General features: G+C 51.1%; 7 protein-coding genes and 1 non-coding gene across 8 annotated transcripts; 3 read left to right on the plus strand and 5 right to left on the minus strand.

Annotated features, from left to right (window-relative positions):
- Window positions 1–617: 617 nt before the first annotated feature.
- On the plus strand, window positions 618–2660 carry J4E82_006673 (uncharacterized protein; the record flags this gene model as incomplete). Its single annotated transcript, XM_051732929.1, has 2 exons — window positions 618–2015; window positions 2121–2660. The coding sequence occupies 2 exons, from the start codon at window positions 618–620 to the stop codon at window positions 2658–2660; spliced, it is 1938 nt and encodes a 645-aa protein (XP_051587322.1).
- A 1481-nt stretch (window positions 2661–4141) lies between these two features.
- J4E82_006674 (uncharacterized protein) lies at window positions 4142–4598 on the plus strand (the record flags this gene model as incomplete). Its single annotated transcript, XM_051732930.1, has 2 exons — window positions 4142–4367; window positions 4510–4598. The coding sequence occupies 2 exons, from the start codon at window positions 4142–4144 to the stop codon at window positions 4596–4598; spliced, it is 315 nt and encodes a 104-aa protein (XP_051587323.1).
- A 441-nt stretch (window positions 4599–5039) lies between these two features.
- Window positions 5040–6509, plus strand: J4E82_006675 (uncharacterized protein; the record flags this gene model as incomplete). The annotated part of the gene is made up of 2 exons (XM_051732931.1): window positions 5040–6200; window positions 6252–6509. The coding sequence occupies 2 exons, from the start codon at window positions 5040–5042 to the stop codon at window positions 6507–6509; spliced, it is 1419 nt and encodes a 472-aa protein (XP_051587324.1).
- Window positions 6510–6593: 84 nt separating this feature from the next.
- J4E82_006676 (uncharacterized protein) lies at window positions 6594–7806 on the minus strand (the record flags this gene model as incomplete). Its single annotated transcript, XM_051732932.1, has 2 exons — window positions 6594–7239; window positions 7301–7806. The coding sequence occupies 2 exons, from the start codon at window positions 7804–7806 to the stop codon at window positions 6594–6596; spliced, it is 1152 nt and encodes a 383-aa protein (XP_051587325.1).
- A 1151-nt stretch (window positions 7807–8957) lies between these two features.
- On the minus strand, window positions 8958–9044 carry J4E82_006677. Its single transcript has one exon. It is a non-coding gene; the product is annotated as a tRNA-Asp (tRNA).
- A 575-nt stretch (window positions 9045–9619) lies between these two features.
- On the minus strand, window positions 9620–11254 carry J4E82_006678 (uncharacterized protein; the record flags this gene model as incomplete). The annotated part of the gene is made up of 3 exons (XM_051732933.1): window positions 9620–10906; window positions 10963–11185; window positions 11241–11254. The coding sequence occupies 3 exons, from the start codon at window positions 11252–11254 to the stop codon at window positions 9620–9622; spliced, it is 1524 nt and encodes a 507-aa protein (XP_051587326.1).
- Window positions 11255–11765: 511 nt separating this feature from the next.
- Window positions 11766–13265, minus strand: J4E82_006679 (uncharacterized protein; the record flags this gene model as incomplete). The annotated part of the gene is made up of 5 exons (XM_051732934.1): window positions 11766–11856; window positions 11912–12247; window positions 12381–12791; window positions 12842–12929; window positions 12977–13265. 5 exons carry the CDS (start codon window positions 13263–13265, stop codon window positions 11766–11768), a joined length of 1215 nt encoding a protein of 404 aa, XP_051587327.1.
- A 1787-nt stretch (window positions 13266–15052) lies between these two features.
- On the minus strand, window positions 15053–16417 carry J4E82_006680 (uncharacterized protein; the record flags this gene model as incomplete). The annotated part of the gene is made up of 6 exons (XM_051732935.1): window positions 15053–15400; window positions 15465–15714; window positions 15766–15867; window positions 15915–15952; window positions 16008–16254; window positions 16383–16417. 6 exons carry the CDS (start codon window positions 16415–16417, stop codon window positions 15053–15055), a joined length of 1020 nt encoding a protein of 339 aa, XP_051587328.1.
- Between the last annotated feature and the right edge of the window lie 883 nt (window positions 16418–17300).

Raw genomic sequence — 17300 nt, forward strand, 5'->3', positions numbered from 1 at the left:
CGGCATCTTCAACCAAGTTCTCGTCCTGTGGCAGTGGTGTGATACTGCATCAATCCCGCTTCTCGAGCCGCATCCAATTTCATTGCACGACGACTAAAGAAATGCCCTTTGTAGCAATCCGAAGATAAGCAGTAGATGCAACAACGGTGTGGCATACGTTGTCAGCCTACGCAACGTCGCACAGCATCCTCTTGACGGTTGAAACTTGTGCGTCCTCGCCTGGGCAAGGCTGAACAGCGCCTCTCTGGTGGCCACGAACATCGAAAGCGCATCCTATTCGCGCATGACATGTACGGAGTACCGTACATCAATCTCTTGAACATTTATCCTGTCCGCGGATTGCAGCAACCTAGGGGCTTATTTCCGGCAGAATGCATATCAATGATTCGGCTTCGTGCGATCGATCTCAGCGAAATATGTACGCAATGACGGTCCTCGCTCGGTGTTCCAGAGCCCCGAGGGGCGCGAAAGCGACCCAGTTTCTCTCAGCGCGTGTCGCAAACGTTTTACACATTTTTGCACTCTGTTTACACATTCCTGCACTGTGTGCTCCCTTATAACATGTCACTCCCTTGTCACACGTAAACTTCTCATAGTCGCTTTTAACAATATCTAATATGAGCGCAACACACGATGCAACAGCCCCAGCCGGGAATGCACACCTGGATGCGAACGCGCCGAACAAAGATCACGATATCACGAGCCCTTCTTCGACCGATGTCAGTCTTACTGAAAGAGATGGAACCGTACAAAATGGCGAGAAAAGTGTGAGAGAGGCCGAGGCTGGAGCGAATGGCGCCGCTGCTGCGCCGACAGCACCTGGTGCGCAAGACGGCGAACATCCGCAAAGAACAAAGCTGCAGATATTCTTGATCATGCTCTCTCTGGCTGTGGCAGTTCTTCTCGTCGCTCTCGATATCACAATCGTCACAACCGCTTTACCCACAATTTCGGCAGAGTTCAACAGCGCCTCGGGATACACATGGATAGGTTCAGCGTATCTCATCGCACAGTCGGCAGCCACACCAATTTGGGGCAAGATTTCTGACATCTTTGGGAGGAAGCCTATATTGTTGCTCACAAATGCAATATTTTTCGTGGGCTCACTCCTGGCAGGTGTGTCTGTTAATATGGACATGTTGATCGCTTCAAGAGTAATCCAGGGCATTGGTGGAGGAGGCCTTATCACACTAGTAAACATCGCCATCTCCGATCTCTTTTCCGTGCGAGATCGAGGCCAATATTTCGGAATTATTGGTGGTGTGTGGGCTTTGGCAAGTTCACTGGGACCTGTCGTGGGAGGGCTCTTCACGCAAAAGGTTTCTTGGAGATGGTGCTTCTACATCAACCTGCCTTTCGATGGAGTTGCTTTCCTCATCCTCTTATTCTTCCTCGATGTCAAAACACCAAGGACACCGCTCCGAGAAGGCCTCAAAGCTGTTGACTGGTTGGGATCGCTTACAATGGTTGGTGGAGTTGTTATGCTACTACTTGGCCTGGAATTCGGAGGCATATCACAGCCTTGGGACTCCGCGACGGTGCTATGTCTCATCATCTTCGGAGCCGTTGTCATTGGCATCTTCTTCCTCATTGAGTGGCGGATAGCGCCATATCCTCTTATGCCTCTTGACCTCTTCTCGAAGCGTTCGAACTTGGCTGCTCTGGCTACCTGTTTCTTCCACGCTTTCGTTTTCATCAGCGGCAACTATTTCCTACCGCTCTACTTCCAGGCTGTGCTTGGCGCAACACCCATCCTTTCTGGTGTTTATCTGTTACCTACTGCGCTGTCGCTATCGTTCCTTTCTGCCTTCACCGGTGTCTTCATTAAAAAGACTGGACAATATCTGCCCATGATCTGGTTTGGTATGATCCTGATGACACTCGGCTTCGGACTATTCATCGATTTCGACGTCAACACTTCCTGGGCCAAGATCATCGTTTTCCAGATCATTGCTGGAATTGGTGTTGGGCCAAACTTTCAATCCCCGCTCATCGCCCTTCAGAGTCTCGTGCCGGTAAGTTCCACCCAACGTTTCTTTTTCTGCTTCTGCACATGTGATCATTTAGCATGACGCTAGGAGCGGGGTTGTGGTAGAACGACCACATTTGCTATCATTTAGGTAATCGATGCTGACATGATCGCTTCTAAGAAACGCGACATCGCTACTGCGACCGCTACTTTCGGATTTACCCGTAATCTTGGATCGGCTATCTCGGTTGTTGTTGGTGGAGTCGTCTTCAACAACGAGATGAAGTCGAAACAGCCTCAGCTTGCTACTTCGCTTGGCCCCGAGACCGCAGCAAGGTTTGGTGGAGGCTCCGCTGGCGCCAATGTAGGGCTTATCCAATCGCTTCCTGACGAGCAGAAGGTCGTTGCGCGAAAAGCGTTCGCCGACTCACTGAGCACCATGTGGATACTATACGTCGCATTCGCAGTTGTGGGGCTTGCAGTCAGTCTGCTGATCACGCGCAACAAGCTCGACAAGCAGCATGAGGAAACCAAGACTGGAATTGAGGCTGAGAAGGCTAAGAGGCTCGAAAGGGAAGCTGAACGTGCAGAGAGGCGGAAGAAGAGAGCTAGCAAAGGGTCTTTGCCACTCGATCCTGAAGCGCAGGCGAGTGATCCTGATGTCTCAAGGGACAAGGAGACGACAGCATGATGATTTTGACCGAGTCCATGCATCGCCAATTTTGACCAAAAGTTCTGGTTGTAGATTGTTAAAGATACCACTGTAAATAACATTGTAATACCAAGCCATAGGGCTATTTGGATGTTTTAATCACCCCTGGGTACTATGTTTTCATTGACAGTTTGTGCCGCTTTGCAGACGATACAACCAAGGCATGTCTTGGGACAACCCAGCTTTTTCTACGTGAAGGTATTACACAGAAAGCCACGTCAGGTCTCAAACCAGTCACAGCGTTCCAGTCATGTTGCGTTCTTACTCACATGGTCACTCTCTCACAGGGCACGACCCTTTGCTGAGAAGTCTTTGTCGCTACCAATTTAGATAACAGCGCAGTGAAGTAAACAAAGCAACCCTATCACCCGCTCCGTCAACGATGTGCTTATCGGGGCATGTCATCACCGTGCAATAACATGTCAAGACATAGCCATGTTTCCAAGTACCACTTTGTTTTCGCCATGTGCTACTACCGCTTATACATATTTGTGGGATGCGGCCACTCGACTTCCTCAGACGCGCCGGTTGGGTACTGTAAGGACGCGCGTAGAAAGAAGGAAGAAAGGGCGAAGGACCCGATGGAGAGTCAAGATCGGGACACAGAGTCTGGAGGCGGTTGCAGGTGTACAGACTCGCAGATTACATTGTTGCCAGACGATGACTCGGAAGGAAGAGCAAACGTTACCATCACCTGTGACGATGCCTCGAAACTTCTACATCCCGGTACCTCAATGAGCGAAGATAGGAGACAGGATACACAGTCTATGCCTACTACCCACGTTCCCCTGCATTTGATCACAGATGAGTGGCCTGTTTCACTACCTTCACCTCCACCTACCACTATCCAAGAGGGTCATACACCGCCATCGAATTTACGGACAACAGGAAATGACACTGTTGAGCCATGCAGAGATGGTCGTGTACATCCTCTCCACACCATCAGGCTTGACCGCATATGCTCTGCCTGTGAGTGCGAGAGAGAAAGAAGACTCAGAGCGTTGTACTCATCAATGCGCGAGGTCAAAACTGATCTTACAAGATGGTATTGGAAATATCAAGGAAACATGAACAGGAAAGGCGCTGAGAATCAGCGGGCGGGTATGGGCTGGAGTGCTGGTGTAGGAGCGGCAGTAGGAGAATGGTGGGATCGGGGCAAGAAGGAGAACAGAAATGAGACAAGATGATTACAAGATAGTTTTGACCATGTTAAGATGGAGATTGCGTTGGACCTGTTCAAGATGCAAACACTGTGCAGACAAGAAAGGTGCAGCTGGTGATGCTTCGTCACGTGCACCAGCCGCCAATCGCAGCTCGGGCCTTTCAAAGCTCACAACATCACGACTACCACACCTCGCAACGCCGTCAATTGCCCCGTCGCACGACTGCTCATCACTCGACGGAGTCCTCGGAAACCAAAGACAGACACCCAACTCTGAACGCCCACTTCCGCCGCCGCAATGCCGACACCAGAGTCCGAACTCTTCCTGGCCAAAAAGCCCAAGGTTGCGCCAACCTTTGATGGGGTCGATTACGAGGACAACACTGCGCTCAAGGGCGCACAAGACGCTATCATCAGGGAGCAGTGGGTCAGGAGCATGATGGCGAGGCTGGTCAGAGAGGAAATGGGCAAGTGCTACCGGAGGGAGGGGGTCAACCATCTGGAGAAGTGTGGACATCTACGAGGTAGGCCTTCCTTGGTGTGTATGGGCTAGAAGAAGACTTGGGTCAACGAGAAAAGGGCTGGAGACGTGGGGCGGATATAGCAGTCCAAGGCCGTCCAATGGAGGTACGGACGTGACGGAGCGAAGGCTAACGAGTTGAACAGAGCGTTACTTTGAGCTCCTCAAGGACGCAAAGGTCAAGGGTTACCTCTTTGCGCAACAAAACTACGTCGACGATGCGCTCAAGCGATAAGCGGACCCGCCAACAACGGTGGTCACTTGTATAGAAGGACGGACAACGGGCAGACGATGCACGATACGCAGCGGAGAATACCACCAGCATGACGACAAGGGTTTATGGCGTTCGACAAGCATCTGCAGAAGAGATGCAACGATCCTCTCTTACTGGCGAATCTGTACATACACATGCCGGGGGAGGGACTGATGTAGCACAAATTATTGGAACAAGTGTGCAATTGCAGTGGTACAGTGCGTATATTTTCTTCTGGCTGACGTGATACTCTCGAGCTTGTAGAAATCCACTTCCAGGCGTATATCCATCTCTTTGTTGCTCCTACGCCCATGATATGATGAGACCAAGGCTAGCTCCTCAACCCCGCTACGACCGCGTACCTGCGTCAGCGACCGCTACGAACAGCAACAACAACCACAACAACAATCGACGCCCAACAAGATGCCCTTCCCCTTCGTCCTACCAACGACTTCCAGCATATCATTCACCGACTATTTCAACAGCAGCACACATCCATCCCTGCCAAACTGCGCAACCACTGCGCGAGGCGTCCTTCGTGACGTGCTCAAGCGACACAAGCGCATACCTCCTGCCTCACAAGCCTCGAACCTCTCCACGGTAACATCCGCCCTCAACGATTACATACCGTACCTGTTCGCCCTCGATGCGGGTCTGAGCGGTGCAAGCTGCGCGGGAGAAGAGATCGACCTGATCTTGGTCAAAGAGCTCGAGGTGGAATGGCGCTCGACACTGGGATCCTCAATACCGGGCCGCGAACCTGCAAGAGTAAAGCTCAAGAGCCTTGAAAGCGAGCTATGCTACACACTCTCCACATTGGCATACGTATACAGCCTCCAGGCTCGAGCACAACTACATACGCTCTACAACGCGACCGTACCCTCGCCCGAACAACGCGCGACGGCCATTGGTGCTGCTATGAAGCACTTTCTTGAAGCCAACTCTATACACACATACTTGGTGAACCGATCAGGCCAGTATAATTCACAGCCTGCCGCCATAGACATATCGGCATCCGTGCTGGGAGCGTTGGCGGAGCTGACCATGGCTGAAGCTACACTTATTACGGTGCTGAAAGATGACCCGTACCCAGCTGTGGTGATAGAAGACAGGAACAAGCAAAGTAAAGACTGGATGTTTAGAGGGTCCGATATACCCAAGGTCCGCGCCCATCTCTTCGCGCGACTGTGCCTTGCGTCGTCCGAACACGCTGCCAAAGCTCAAGCTATGATGGGACGGTCTTCCAAGGTCAACGACGACCTGCTGAAATACGTGGATGACTTGCGACGCACGGCAAAGGGTAAGGCCTGTCGGTTCCTCGCCTGTGATGCTGAAGCGGGTGGTAAAACAGGAGAGGGCATTGCGTGGCTACGGGGCGCAAAGAAGGAGCTTGGCTTTGCCTCGCTAGGTGCCGAGGAAGAGAAGAAGTCGTCTGGTTTCTCCAAACTAAAAAAGGAGTGGCAAGAGAAGAGAGAAGATCGTAAGATTGAAAAGGGTGTAGACTGGGGTACTGATGCCGGCAAATTCGAAGAGGGTCGGATTGTTGACATGTTGCTGAAGAAGTGGGAAAAGCAAAACGACACTGTATGTCTACTTGCTCCTTGTTTCGTCATGGAGTGTGGCTGACGATAATAGGTTGGCGTCCAACTGGTGCCTCCCTCGGAACCGTTACTCGCAAGCATGCCTTCTGGGCGCGAGTATCACACAACGAAGATGTTCATTGTACCAGCGTTAGACGAGGACGCTTTGGTTCGCATGCGGGCGCCTCCAGACCCGAGCGAGCCTTTCGAAGGCGCTGAAGATGATAGCGCGGACGAGGACGAACGCAGTCCTCCCGCTGGCGCTTTTCCAGGTACAAAAGCGGACTATGCACCAGGATCCGCCTACTACTGAGTCATGGAGATATCTAATGCGAACGATATGATTGATGAGTTGCGCCAACCAGGTTGCGTCAGCTTGTCTGCCTACGTGATTGATTCATGTCCCATACCCAAGATCTCTCCAAAACGCCTCAACTTCACCCGAAACATCCCTCTGCACTCTGCCTTTTTCCCATACATTGTCTGATTTGTTCAACATCTCGCTCCATTCATTCAACAGATCTCCTCTCTTTCCACGCCCAGCAAAGTGGACCAGATAATCGCCTCTTCTTACATGACGTTCGTCTAACCCTTCCACGTCCTCTCTCTCTTCGAACTTTTGTGCTCCGCCTTCTTCGTACCCATTGAACCAATGTTGTGGTACGAAGCGCGCTCCATCTCTGAACTGGTCGGTCTGTAGGACGTGTTCCATGGCAGATTGTTCGGTGAAGGGGAGGTCGACGCCGGGATTGTAGTGGCGGAAGGCAAGAATGGCTGTGAAGAGTTCAATCGCCCAACTGTTGACACGAAGTAGAAAGATACCGTTGTTGAGACCGTTCCAGTCCTTGGTCACAAGCATATGCGTTGTGTTCGCCGGAGTCTGTAGTTGCTCATCGTCGCGGCGCCACCACGAACCGAAGCGTGCTTTCTCTGGTGGCAGGAAGCTCGATATAGGGCGGCATTGGTCGAGAATGATGGTGTCTCGATCAACCCATTGAATCCACTCCAGACGTTCTTTGGCTGGTTTCAACATCTCGCGCATGCTAAGCGTGGGTGTACAAAGTCAATACATGTCTCACAAGCAGTTCGTTCAGGGACACTTACAGCAGGTTGAGTATGAAGGCCGGTTTGTTCCACAGGTCATCCACAATTGGATCGCACATCACTCTGACCTCGGTTCCGTGGACCAAGGCGTGGAGGAGGTGTGTCCGGAACGCTTTCTGGTAGTACTCCTTCGATTTGCCGAAATGAGCTGTGACGGTTGCGATGCGCACCCTTCCGGTTGCAAAAGGGGAGTATTTTCGACATGTAGCACGCTTTGTTGTAGCCTCTTCAATGAGTTCCGGTGAAACTTCTGGTAAACACTTCGAGTCACCGTGTGCAACGAACTGCGGAATGAGCTTCGGATGCGGTCGGGCATACTGGACAGAGAGGTTTTCTAGACTGGTCTGATTCCAGAGAAGGATAAAGGGGAAGCCGATGAGGAGGAATGATACCCAAGTGAAGAACTTGCAGTTGAGGAATCTCGGGGAAGCATACATGGCCTCGGAATGAATAGAAGTAGAAGTCAAAGGAAAGCTGCTGTATTCCTCGTTTGGAAATCGTGACATTTTATTGCTATTGGATGCCAGCTTGGATAAATAAGAAGGGGTAGAGAAGGGACTTGATCGATGTTTTCCAAGACACTGGTAATAGAACAAGCAACAGTGGGTGACGAATGCTGCGGCAATAATCTCTTGGAAGCCAGAGAAGCCGTCGTATGCTACAGTGTACTCGCACGCCTGCGGGAATCAGGTTGGGAGCCGACCTGGTATGGCGGCATTGGCATCTTCGTCCCAAGAGCTTCGTTGTGCTTGTCTCAAGCACAGAGGCGCTAGCTTTGACTACGTTTGTCGATTACGCTGCTAGTAGCCTATAGTTCTCCACGAGTGCATAATCGAGGCTTAGACTATGAACGAGGAATGGACGGAGTTTTCATCTGATGTGGTGGTTGCAATAGATACACGGCTCACCCACGGACATTGCAGAATTGACACGAATACGCGAACCTCGCACATGGTAGTCGTCTAGATGGTGTATAGCAAGCTGCTCATATTGGCAAAAGTCTATGATATGTTCCGAAGCTGACGAGCTCATTGCGATACGTGTTTCTGCTCGGGGAGATACCTTGGCCTCTCGTCAGTCTTGGCTTACCTGGCATCAGCGCCGCTGCTCCGAAGCATGTACGGAGCTGAAACAAACCAAAGCCTCCATGACAGTAACTCGGATTCATTTTGAGGCTGATGGTGTGTGAAATGGATCGAAGCGTCTTGACTGCCTTGGTATACATACGTAGGCAGTCCAAGGATACATAAAGTATACTCGTTTTCCAACACTGTGGTGCCTGGGTACCCACGGACACGTCGAGCCCGTGCATGAGCGGCAGATGGTAATGGGATTTCTAATTCTGTTGACGCTTTGTAATGACACGACTGCCGTGATGTCTTGGAGCATTCCGGAGCGACCGGATAGTGTGGTGAGGTGGAGGTGGATGGACGTGTCTTCGGCGCGAAAGACAGCCACGGTTCTCAGCAAGGAACGCATGCAGAAGCCATCACAGCAGCACACAACAGGTCCACGATCCATGTTATGTTGTTACATAGTATAGAGACAAAAAGAGGATCGTTCTTCCACTGTCGTTCCACAAGCAAGCGAGAATTGTCCCAATCCACGCAGCTGTGAGGCTAGAACCAGAAAGCAAAAAAAGGCAAAAAGAACATTGCTCTCCAGCGGGGAATTGAACCCCGGTCTCCCGCGAGTTGCCAGTTATGGTGACAAGCGGAAATACTGACCACTATACTACTGAAGATTGATGAAAAAAATATTGATTCAAAAAAATATATACTAAAAAATATCCACGATGTGTTGAAGTGATGCAAACCAACGCAGTTGCGTCATTCTCATCAAACCACAACGCGTACTTAAGCGCGTATTCGATCATGTCAAATTTTCCACCTCAGTTTAGACTCGAAACTTTTTCCAGCACCTACCTAACGCAACATAAAGCGTTAGCACTAGTGAAATGCGCCTGATATAAGAGTATGATCCCGTAGCCCTATCAATAACAAGAGTTCTAGCTGCTATTCAATCCTACTGTATCCCGCTCATTGTCGTGATCTGGTCCGTATCAGTCTTTATGAGCATCAGTAGTGCTGCTGATGACTGGAGCTTCGTCTTGTGCCTCGTATTCACGCACGCTTGCATTTCCCTCATCCTTCATGATCAGATTATATTCGTCACTAGAACAGACAGACGAGTTTCCCTGCAAGTAAAGATATCCAGCATGGTCCAAAGTTGATTACATATACTTTGATGCATCTATTCCTGCAGTCATGCACTCGGAACTATATACAGCGCCTGTTCCAAAACCTACTCGCTCCCACGCTAGTCCTTCACACTCACACCAGCTTTACTGGCATCCTTAGCACTCTGTTTCTGCATCTTTGGCACATCCGCTTCCTCTTCCTCTGAGGTCTCTTCCTCTTCCTCGCTGTCTTCTTCCTCTGAACTCTCTTCTGCTTCGTCTTCCTTAGCCTGTGTAGCTGCTTTCCCTTTTGCAGCCAACGGTGCAGGTTTCTTCTCATCATCGCTGTCCTCCTCTTCACTGTCTTCTTCCTCTTCGTCGCTATCTTCCTCTTCTTCGCTGCTCTCTTCCGCAGCTACAGTCGCCTTCTTCTCTATTTTTCCTGGGACCTTGGCTGCAGTAGCTGGCTCCTTCGCATCAGCTTCCTCCTCAGAACTCTCCTCCTCGGATTCTTCTTCTTCGCTTTCTTCGTCCTTTGTCGAATCTATCGGTCCAGCACTAAGCGCAGGGTTCTTCGCATCGTCGTGCATCGAGGAGGGCCCATGTACAGGCTTCTGCAGATCCGAAAGCTTGGGGATACTCGGTTGCGCAGCTGCTTTTGTACCCTTCGTGCTCTTTGATTTTGCATCTTTACTCTTTGTGTCTTTGCTACTTGAGGATTTCGATTTTGACTTTGCTGGAGCTTTTCCTAGGCCAAAGAGACCTCCCGTGGGTTTTCTCGTGGACTTGGACTTTGCATCTTTCGAGGATGTGGTTTTTACTTTAGTATCTTTTGTCTTGCTGTCCTTTGCTTTTGCGTCTTTTGCCTTTGCGTCCTTTGCTTTGGTGTCTTTGTTCGTGCTCGGTGCAGCGGCCTTCGCGTCTTTGGTCGACGTACTCGAGGTAGCAGGCTTGGCTTCTGTTTTGGTAGTGGAGACAGCAGGCTTTGTGTCTTGAGTCGTGGTCGGTGTAGCAGGCGTTGCAAGCTTCGGCGTCTCAGGTAGTGGGACAGACTTCGGCGAGAGGATGCTACCAGGGTCTTCTTTTGTGGGGCTCTTTTTCGACGTCGCTGAGGTGGGTGTGTTCGTCTTCTCTGCCAGCAGGGGGTTTGTAGTTTTGATGTTACTTGGCACGGGCTTCAACGAAGCGGCCTTCTTCGCGGCTTCAGCACCTAGCTCCCGGAGCGCCAGGTTTGTCTCCAGACTAGGTGTGACGACATTCTCCTTCTTTGCAGCTGTGCTTGTGGATGAGAAGGAAGAGGTGGTGGTAGCTGGTGCAGCCATAGGCGGGGGCCCGGGTTTCGCAGGGAAGGGCGTGAAGGCTGATGTGACGCCCAACGCTTCTCGGATCTCATCGTATTCGTTCCATTCTTCGATCTCTGTAATGCCCTATGTCACATCGATTAGCCTTCCCGTCCTAGCTACGTGCCGCGTTCTGTACCTACACCCAAGACATATCCTTCTTTGACTATCAGAGGGAGCTTCTTTCCGCTCGCTCTCCGCTGGAATAGCTTCTTTGCGAGCTCATCAGTCGCAGTATCTACTCCTTTGAACGGGATCTTGTTCGCTCGTAGGATTGTTTCAATTCGCGAGGTAGCTGTGACGATGTGGGAGGAGCCGGCGGTCAGGGAGGTGAACAGGTAGATGGTCGGATCGTTATCATAAACACTTGGAGACACGGAGTCAGTGTATGTCTCACATGCATTTCGTAGTCACAACTCACCTGAGCTCCGCCATGATAGGGACAGCGAAAACAAGCTCGGTGGGGGATGGGCAGGTTCGTGATCGGGGATGTTTTAACAGCAGAAACAGAGAAGTCAAGACAACAAACACGTATATATTGACGAGGGGTTTATAGAGCTAGACACGACGTGTTGCGACGTAGTTTCACCAACACTCAAGTTACAGGCTGACGCACGGACTGGACCCTGCTTCTGCGCTCCCTAGCGCAGGAGCAGGGGGGTCTTAGATAGTGGGCAATCGCTACATCAACATTTAACAGCGTGTTATGACTGTGTTCGCTTACTAACATTCTGTCCAACGCCACTATAACACTATTGCAACACTTTGATTAACACAACATGACGATATCCCTATGGGCAAACCCTCACCTCGCGCGCTACGGCAGTGCCAATCATAATAGAGACGTGAGGTCAACGTGCTTATATTATTGCTTATACCGAGCGAGTGACATTACATATTATCAGAAAAAAGACATAACTAGTACTTCGTTTCTCTTGACTAGACATTATGCGGGCGTAGGACCATTCGAGAATTTGCCAGCAAGAACAGTCATCAGGGCGTCGCTGACTTCAAACTCCTCAAGGACTGCGCCAAAGCTAGCCGATGTCAGTAAACACTCTGGTTCAATCGTCTGCCTTGTTTTCGACGTACCCGTAGCAGCGGACTTTGGCAAGGAGCTCTGTCTTCACGAGCTCAATGTCTTGCTTGGAAAGATCCCGAATGTTCTCGTCTTGTAGGATCTTCGCCCAGGCCATAATGGGCGTGATCTCCCCATCAAGGGGCAGACGGTTGCTCAAATCGAGCAGCTTCATCAAGTCCGGCATCTTGACGTCCGGCATCTGATGTGGATACTTCTCCTCGGGGCAATTTGCGATATGCGCGTCGGGAGGGGCGGTGGCCATGAGCGCATGACCGCTAATGTTTTCGTCGGCGTCGTGGGCGCGTACCATTAAAAACTGCATGTGATCCATGCAAGGTCGCTCGAGCCTGTCAGACGCAATCGTCAGAACAGCGCGTGTAAAGATAAAGAATAACGTACGGAAGTCGAACAGAACGAAGAGAAAAGACGCAAGCGCATTACTGCTGGGGTGGAGGAGAAAGATAGGGCGATCGGTCGTACGTTAAAACGAAGTCTATCCCAATCTGGTCATAGTCGAGCCCATGCTGCTGTTGATGATGTGACTGTTGGGCTTGTTGTTGTAGAGCCAAGGGCTGGCCACTCATGCCATCATGAGAAACTGATCCGCGTGTTGGTGGTGATGTGTAGCCAGTCGACGCTGATCCTGGCCCATAGCCTGATACGCTACCCGTAGAACTTCCATAGGCAGAGCTATCAACTCGACCCATGCCGTTGCTTGCTGGGCTGGAAGTGTCGAAGGAGATTCCATGCGCCATAAGCAATTCTCTCAGTCGCCGGTTCTCTTCTGCGAAAGCGTCTCGTTCCCGAGACGTAGCGGCGAACGTGTCCTTGAGACGTATCACCTCCTGTTCAAGAGCTTTGATATACAGCTCTTTTCTTTCCCGGTGTGTTCTTGTCTATGGGTCAGTGTGTGATATCGCGCGTAGCATTCCTGAGTTTACCTTTGTGCCTGGCGGTTCAACTCCTGTCGCCGTGTCAAGGCAGGTTTGCTGTCCGGTTTAGGTCCTCTTCTCTTTGGCGGTTGACCATCTTGCAAGAGTCAGTAACCGATAGAGCCAAGACCATGGTCGACAAACCTCTCGTAGTCTTCTTGTCGGTCAGACTCTTGAAGAATCCAAATTGCGCTAAAGGACTTTTTGATTCGCTGCCTATAGATTGCCACTGCCCTGTACTCTCCATGTCCGACGCAAATCCAGCCAAGCTGCCTCTCCTGCTGCTGCTCATACTCATCTCAGAGAAACACTCGGAAGGTCGACGAGAAGCGGCAGGAGAAGGGTACTCGTTGGCAGCGCCGGGTGGAGGGTAGGTGGGCGCCATGGTCAGCACGTGCGCATCGGGCCAGGACATATAACGAGCATGCGACATGGTGTTTCGGTATTATGCGAAGGATTAAGAAAACAAAAAGAAATTAGGTATGTGTATGTGTGATAAGCTTGGACGGGAAGCGAAAGTAGTGCAGCCATGTATATGTAGTGTCTCCGGAGCCTTGTATCGACTGAGGCACACAAGAGTTCGCATGCTGGTTTCTCGTTCATGCGCCGTTGTCAACGTCCGGCATGCAGGCGAGCCGTGAGGCACGTGTGTGCAACGTTCATGCCGACACCGGTAAAGCTTGCCTTGACGAGACTGGTCTTGTCTCTGCAGCACGTTTGCGGGAGTGGGGTGAAGACGCAAGAGTGCTTCAACAAGTGCGGACCAATAGTGGAGAGCGTCTCCGCGTGCCAAGAACAAGGTGTAGGAGTCGCGAAGCGGAGACAAAACAGATCCAACGTCAAAACACCGAGGGATTAAAGCACTGTATAATGCCAAGAGAGAGCCAACATACCACTGCTATTGTTGTGATAATTCGCGTCCCCAGAGGAGGGGTCGGTCTTGATAGTCGTAGCCATGCTATGTGAGCTGCATTGATCAACACGCACACTTTATGGACAAAACGGTTGTCTCTTTCGGCGCTGAGTTGGCGGATAGGCCGGCCGTGGAAATACAGTGAGCAACACGCTAGAGATTGGTCAGTTTACAAGTCAACGTTGAACCCTTGCGCACATCCGAAACGTACAGCTGTCTGTATCGTCGGCGCTCAACTATGACGACTAGACAGGCCGCGGTGAGCCGCGTCTTCGTGGTGGATTGACCGAGCAAGAAGAGTTGAGGCTTACATCAGGTTCTCACTGTTGCCGAGGTTCAGTTCCTGGTGCTTCCGAGTTGAGCGAAAGGGCGATGATGGGGAGATGGACGTAATGGGCGACGAGTGGTCGACGCAATTGAGACAAGCGATGGTGCTCTTGGCGTCGCAGAGTCGGATGTAGCACAGCAGAGGGCAAGCTGGTCTGAAGGATGTGTCAGGGATAACTCTTACACTTGCAGTGCGATGTTCAACGCGATTTAGTAGCAAGCCAGGCACGAAATAATGCACTACGCACTGGAAGATCGTCGGCGGGAACACAGCCCAAGCTAACGATTTGGAATCTGCGCGACTCCGGGCCTGGAGGTTGGAAGATGAGGCGGTCAGTGCACAAGATCGAGCCGAACAGCTTTTGGGTCAATCAGAGCCAGGGCGCGGAAGCAGCTTGAGATCCGCTGGTGTTTAGCGGCTCGAGTCTGCGGCTCTGCACCTCGTCCGGTCTAGAGCTTGCAGACGGCTGACGGTGCAGTGGCGCGATGCGATACGTAATATCCCAGCTTCACAGTGCAAAAAGAAAGGGTCGGTACGCAAAACCCGGCGGCTTTCGTGTCATGTACTTTGTTGAAGGCCTGCCGTAGCCACTCTTGGCAGACCTCGACCCCGACAAGTCTCGGGGGACATCTCTTCCTGTGGCGAGTGCATCGTCCTCTACCACACTTCTTTGTGTAACATGCATCCACTTAGAGAAGCGTTATCCTTCCCCGTACGGTCACGTTGTGCAGTACGTAGAGCTGCCGCCGCAGCCCAATCGCCACATTTTCGCAAACCGACCTCCTACGCCATAGCGCGTCTATAGCACTCAGCTCGACGCATAAGATTAGAAAGCAGTTAGAAAGCAAATCATGGACCCCTAATACGTTCGACACAACTGAGGCTGTCGATTTAACTTCCATTACACTACATAAGCTACTCTAGATCGGTTGGGTACGCTGCGGGCTTTGACCAGGCCTTACAGCCGTATCGGAGGACCTTACGGCTTGTTGTCGAGGATCTTCTCAATCTCCTCCATGAGCTCCGGTGTCAACTTGTCGAGCAACTTGATAGCGCCACAGTTGTCCTTGACCTGTTCGGGCTTCGTCGCACCAAGAATGACTGTAGACACATTCGGGTTTTTGGCTGCCCAAGCAAGAGCAAGCTGAGTAGTGGTACCTCCTAGCTTTTCCGCAATCTTGGTTAGCTCCTTGACCTTCTTGATCTTAGCCTGTCCCTCTTCACTCTTCAGCGCCTCGATTGAGTTCTTGAAGAATTCGGGGTTCGTGGCGAAGCGAGAGTCCTCAGGAATACCGTCATTGTATTTACCAGTCAGCATGCCTGACGCCTAGAGATTGGTACATGAAGTCAGTAAATGTGTCGCATGCGGTTCATGTAGGGTTATTGTTTACCAAAGGTGACCAGATGGTCGTTCCGTATTGGTACTTCTTGTACAAGGGTGCATATTCCTTCTCGAAACGCTCACGGTGGAAGGCGTTGTACTGGGGCTGCTCGACGATAGGGGCGATAAGGTTGTACTTCTCGGCAATGTCACATGCCTCCTGGATCTGCTCTGCAGACCACTCGGAAGTTCCCCAGTAGTATGCCAGGTTCATCTGAATAGTCTGGGTGAAAGCTTCGACAATCTCCTTCATCCCGACGCTAGAGATACATCAGCTCGCAATCGAAGAAAATGACTGGATTGTTGCATACTCAGGATCGTAGCGGTGAGCAAAGACAACGTCAACGTAAGAGTGATCAAGACGCTTCAACGAGCTCTTCAAGCCCTCGACGATGTGCTTCTTGGATAGACCCCTACATGTTCATTAGTCAAGTAAAGGTATGTAAAGCATATGTCTTACCTAGTGTTCGGCTCCTTCCTCTGGGTTCCAAAGAAGACCTTCCCAATGTTGTTAGCCTAGATTCATCGCATTTCGACACCAAGCACATCTTACCTTTGTGGACAAGACATACTCGTCGCGTGGCCATTGCAGCTCCTTGAAAGCCTTTCCCATTTCAAGTTCGCACTCGCCAGCTGCGTAGACCTCTGCAGTGTCAAAGAAGTTGATGCCATGGTTCCATGCTTCTTGCATGCAGTCCTTCACGATGGAACCTTTTTGGGTTCCTCCGTACGTCAACCAACCTCCAAGGCTCAGAACCGATACCTTCAACCCAGCGGGTCCCAGGCGACGGAACTGCATGCTAGATTTACATCAGCCAATGCTCGAAGGAAACGGATATAAAGATACAGAGCTTCAGGCTGCAGATTGAGGATAATCTACTCGACCAGCCAAACTCATCTGCATCATAACAATTGACATGCAACTCACTCCTTGGGGTCAAACTTAGTCTCGACGGCAGGCATTTTGGATATGAGGAATGATCTGATAAAAGTGAAGTTTAGTTGGATAAGATTTCAATCGCTGGAACAGAGTGCAATGAGGGGCAGGATGTATCCAAGCAACTTGGTGGGGCAATCCTGCCGTGGTGGCGGATCAACACCAATGATGTCAATCATTGCAAATGTGGCAGGCAGGACCGGAGTTAGCCTACAAATTCCGTATTAGCGGCACTTGCAGCTGCTGGAAGGCGGTAGAATAGCCGTAGGCCTCGGAAACGCGACTGATGGTTTGGGGGACTTGTGCTCCCTATAGACTAAGCGCTGGAGCGGCGCAAATGTCCCCTTTGCTGACGGCTTTTAAAGTGGGGCGGCTGCGGCTGAGGAGCTGCCTGACACAAGAGCATAGGCATGGAACAGCATCCTTCCGTCAGCGGCCAGCCACGAGAGATCATCTCGCCTCCGTCGAGTGCTTTGTGCCACAGAATTCGCCTTACAATCTTGTTGTAGTGGTACTAGAAGCGGGTATAACTCCTGTCGGTCGGTATTGGCAAAAGCTTGACCTCGCTCGTTTCACGTTTCGAAACACCCCCGGCCGGTCATTGACGCACACCCAATCACAGTCGCACAACGCGCATTCACGTGCATTGTTCGTCACCTCGACAAGCAATGATTGGCAGTGACTTCTCATTGATCTGGTGCCATTGTAGGACAGGGTCCTGACTATCATGCTGACGGGCTGTTCGAAGGGAGGCCTTGAGGCGCACCGTCTATATCTTGGCCGTTCCCCTTCCTTCACTACACTGCCTCCTCACGGTCTCTCAATCCCTTATTTAGATCACTTGTTTCTGCTGGGCTGAAGCGTATTCAATTCAACGTCACTCATTTATAAGACACTGTCCCCGCCGTT

Source organism: Alternaria postmessia (assembly GCF_024291825.1).
Source record: "Alternaria postmessia strain BMP 2775 chromosome Unknown scaffold_40, whole genome shotgun sequence".
In the NCBI taxonomy this organism is placed as follows: Eukaryota; Fungi; Ascomycota; class Dothideomycetes; order Pleosporales; family Pleosporaceae; genus Alternaria; species Alternaria postmessia.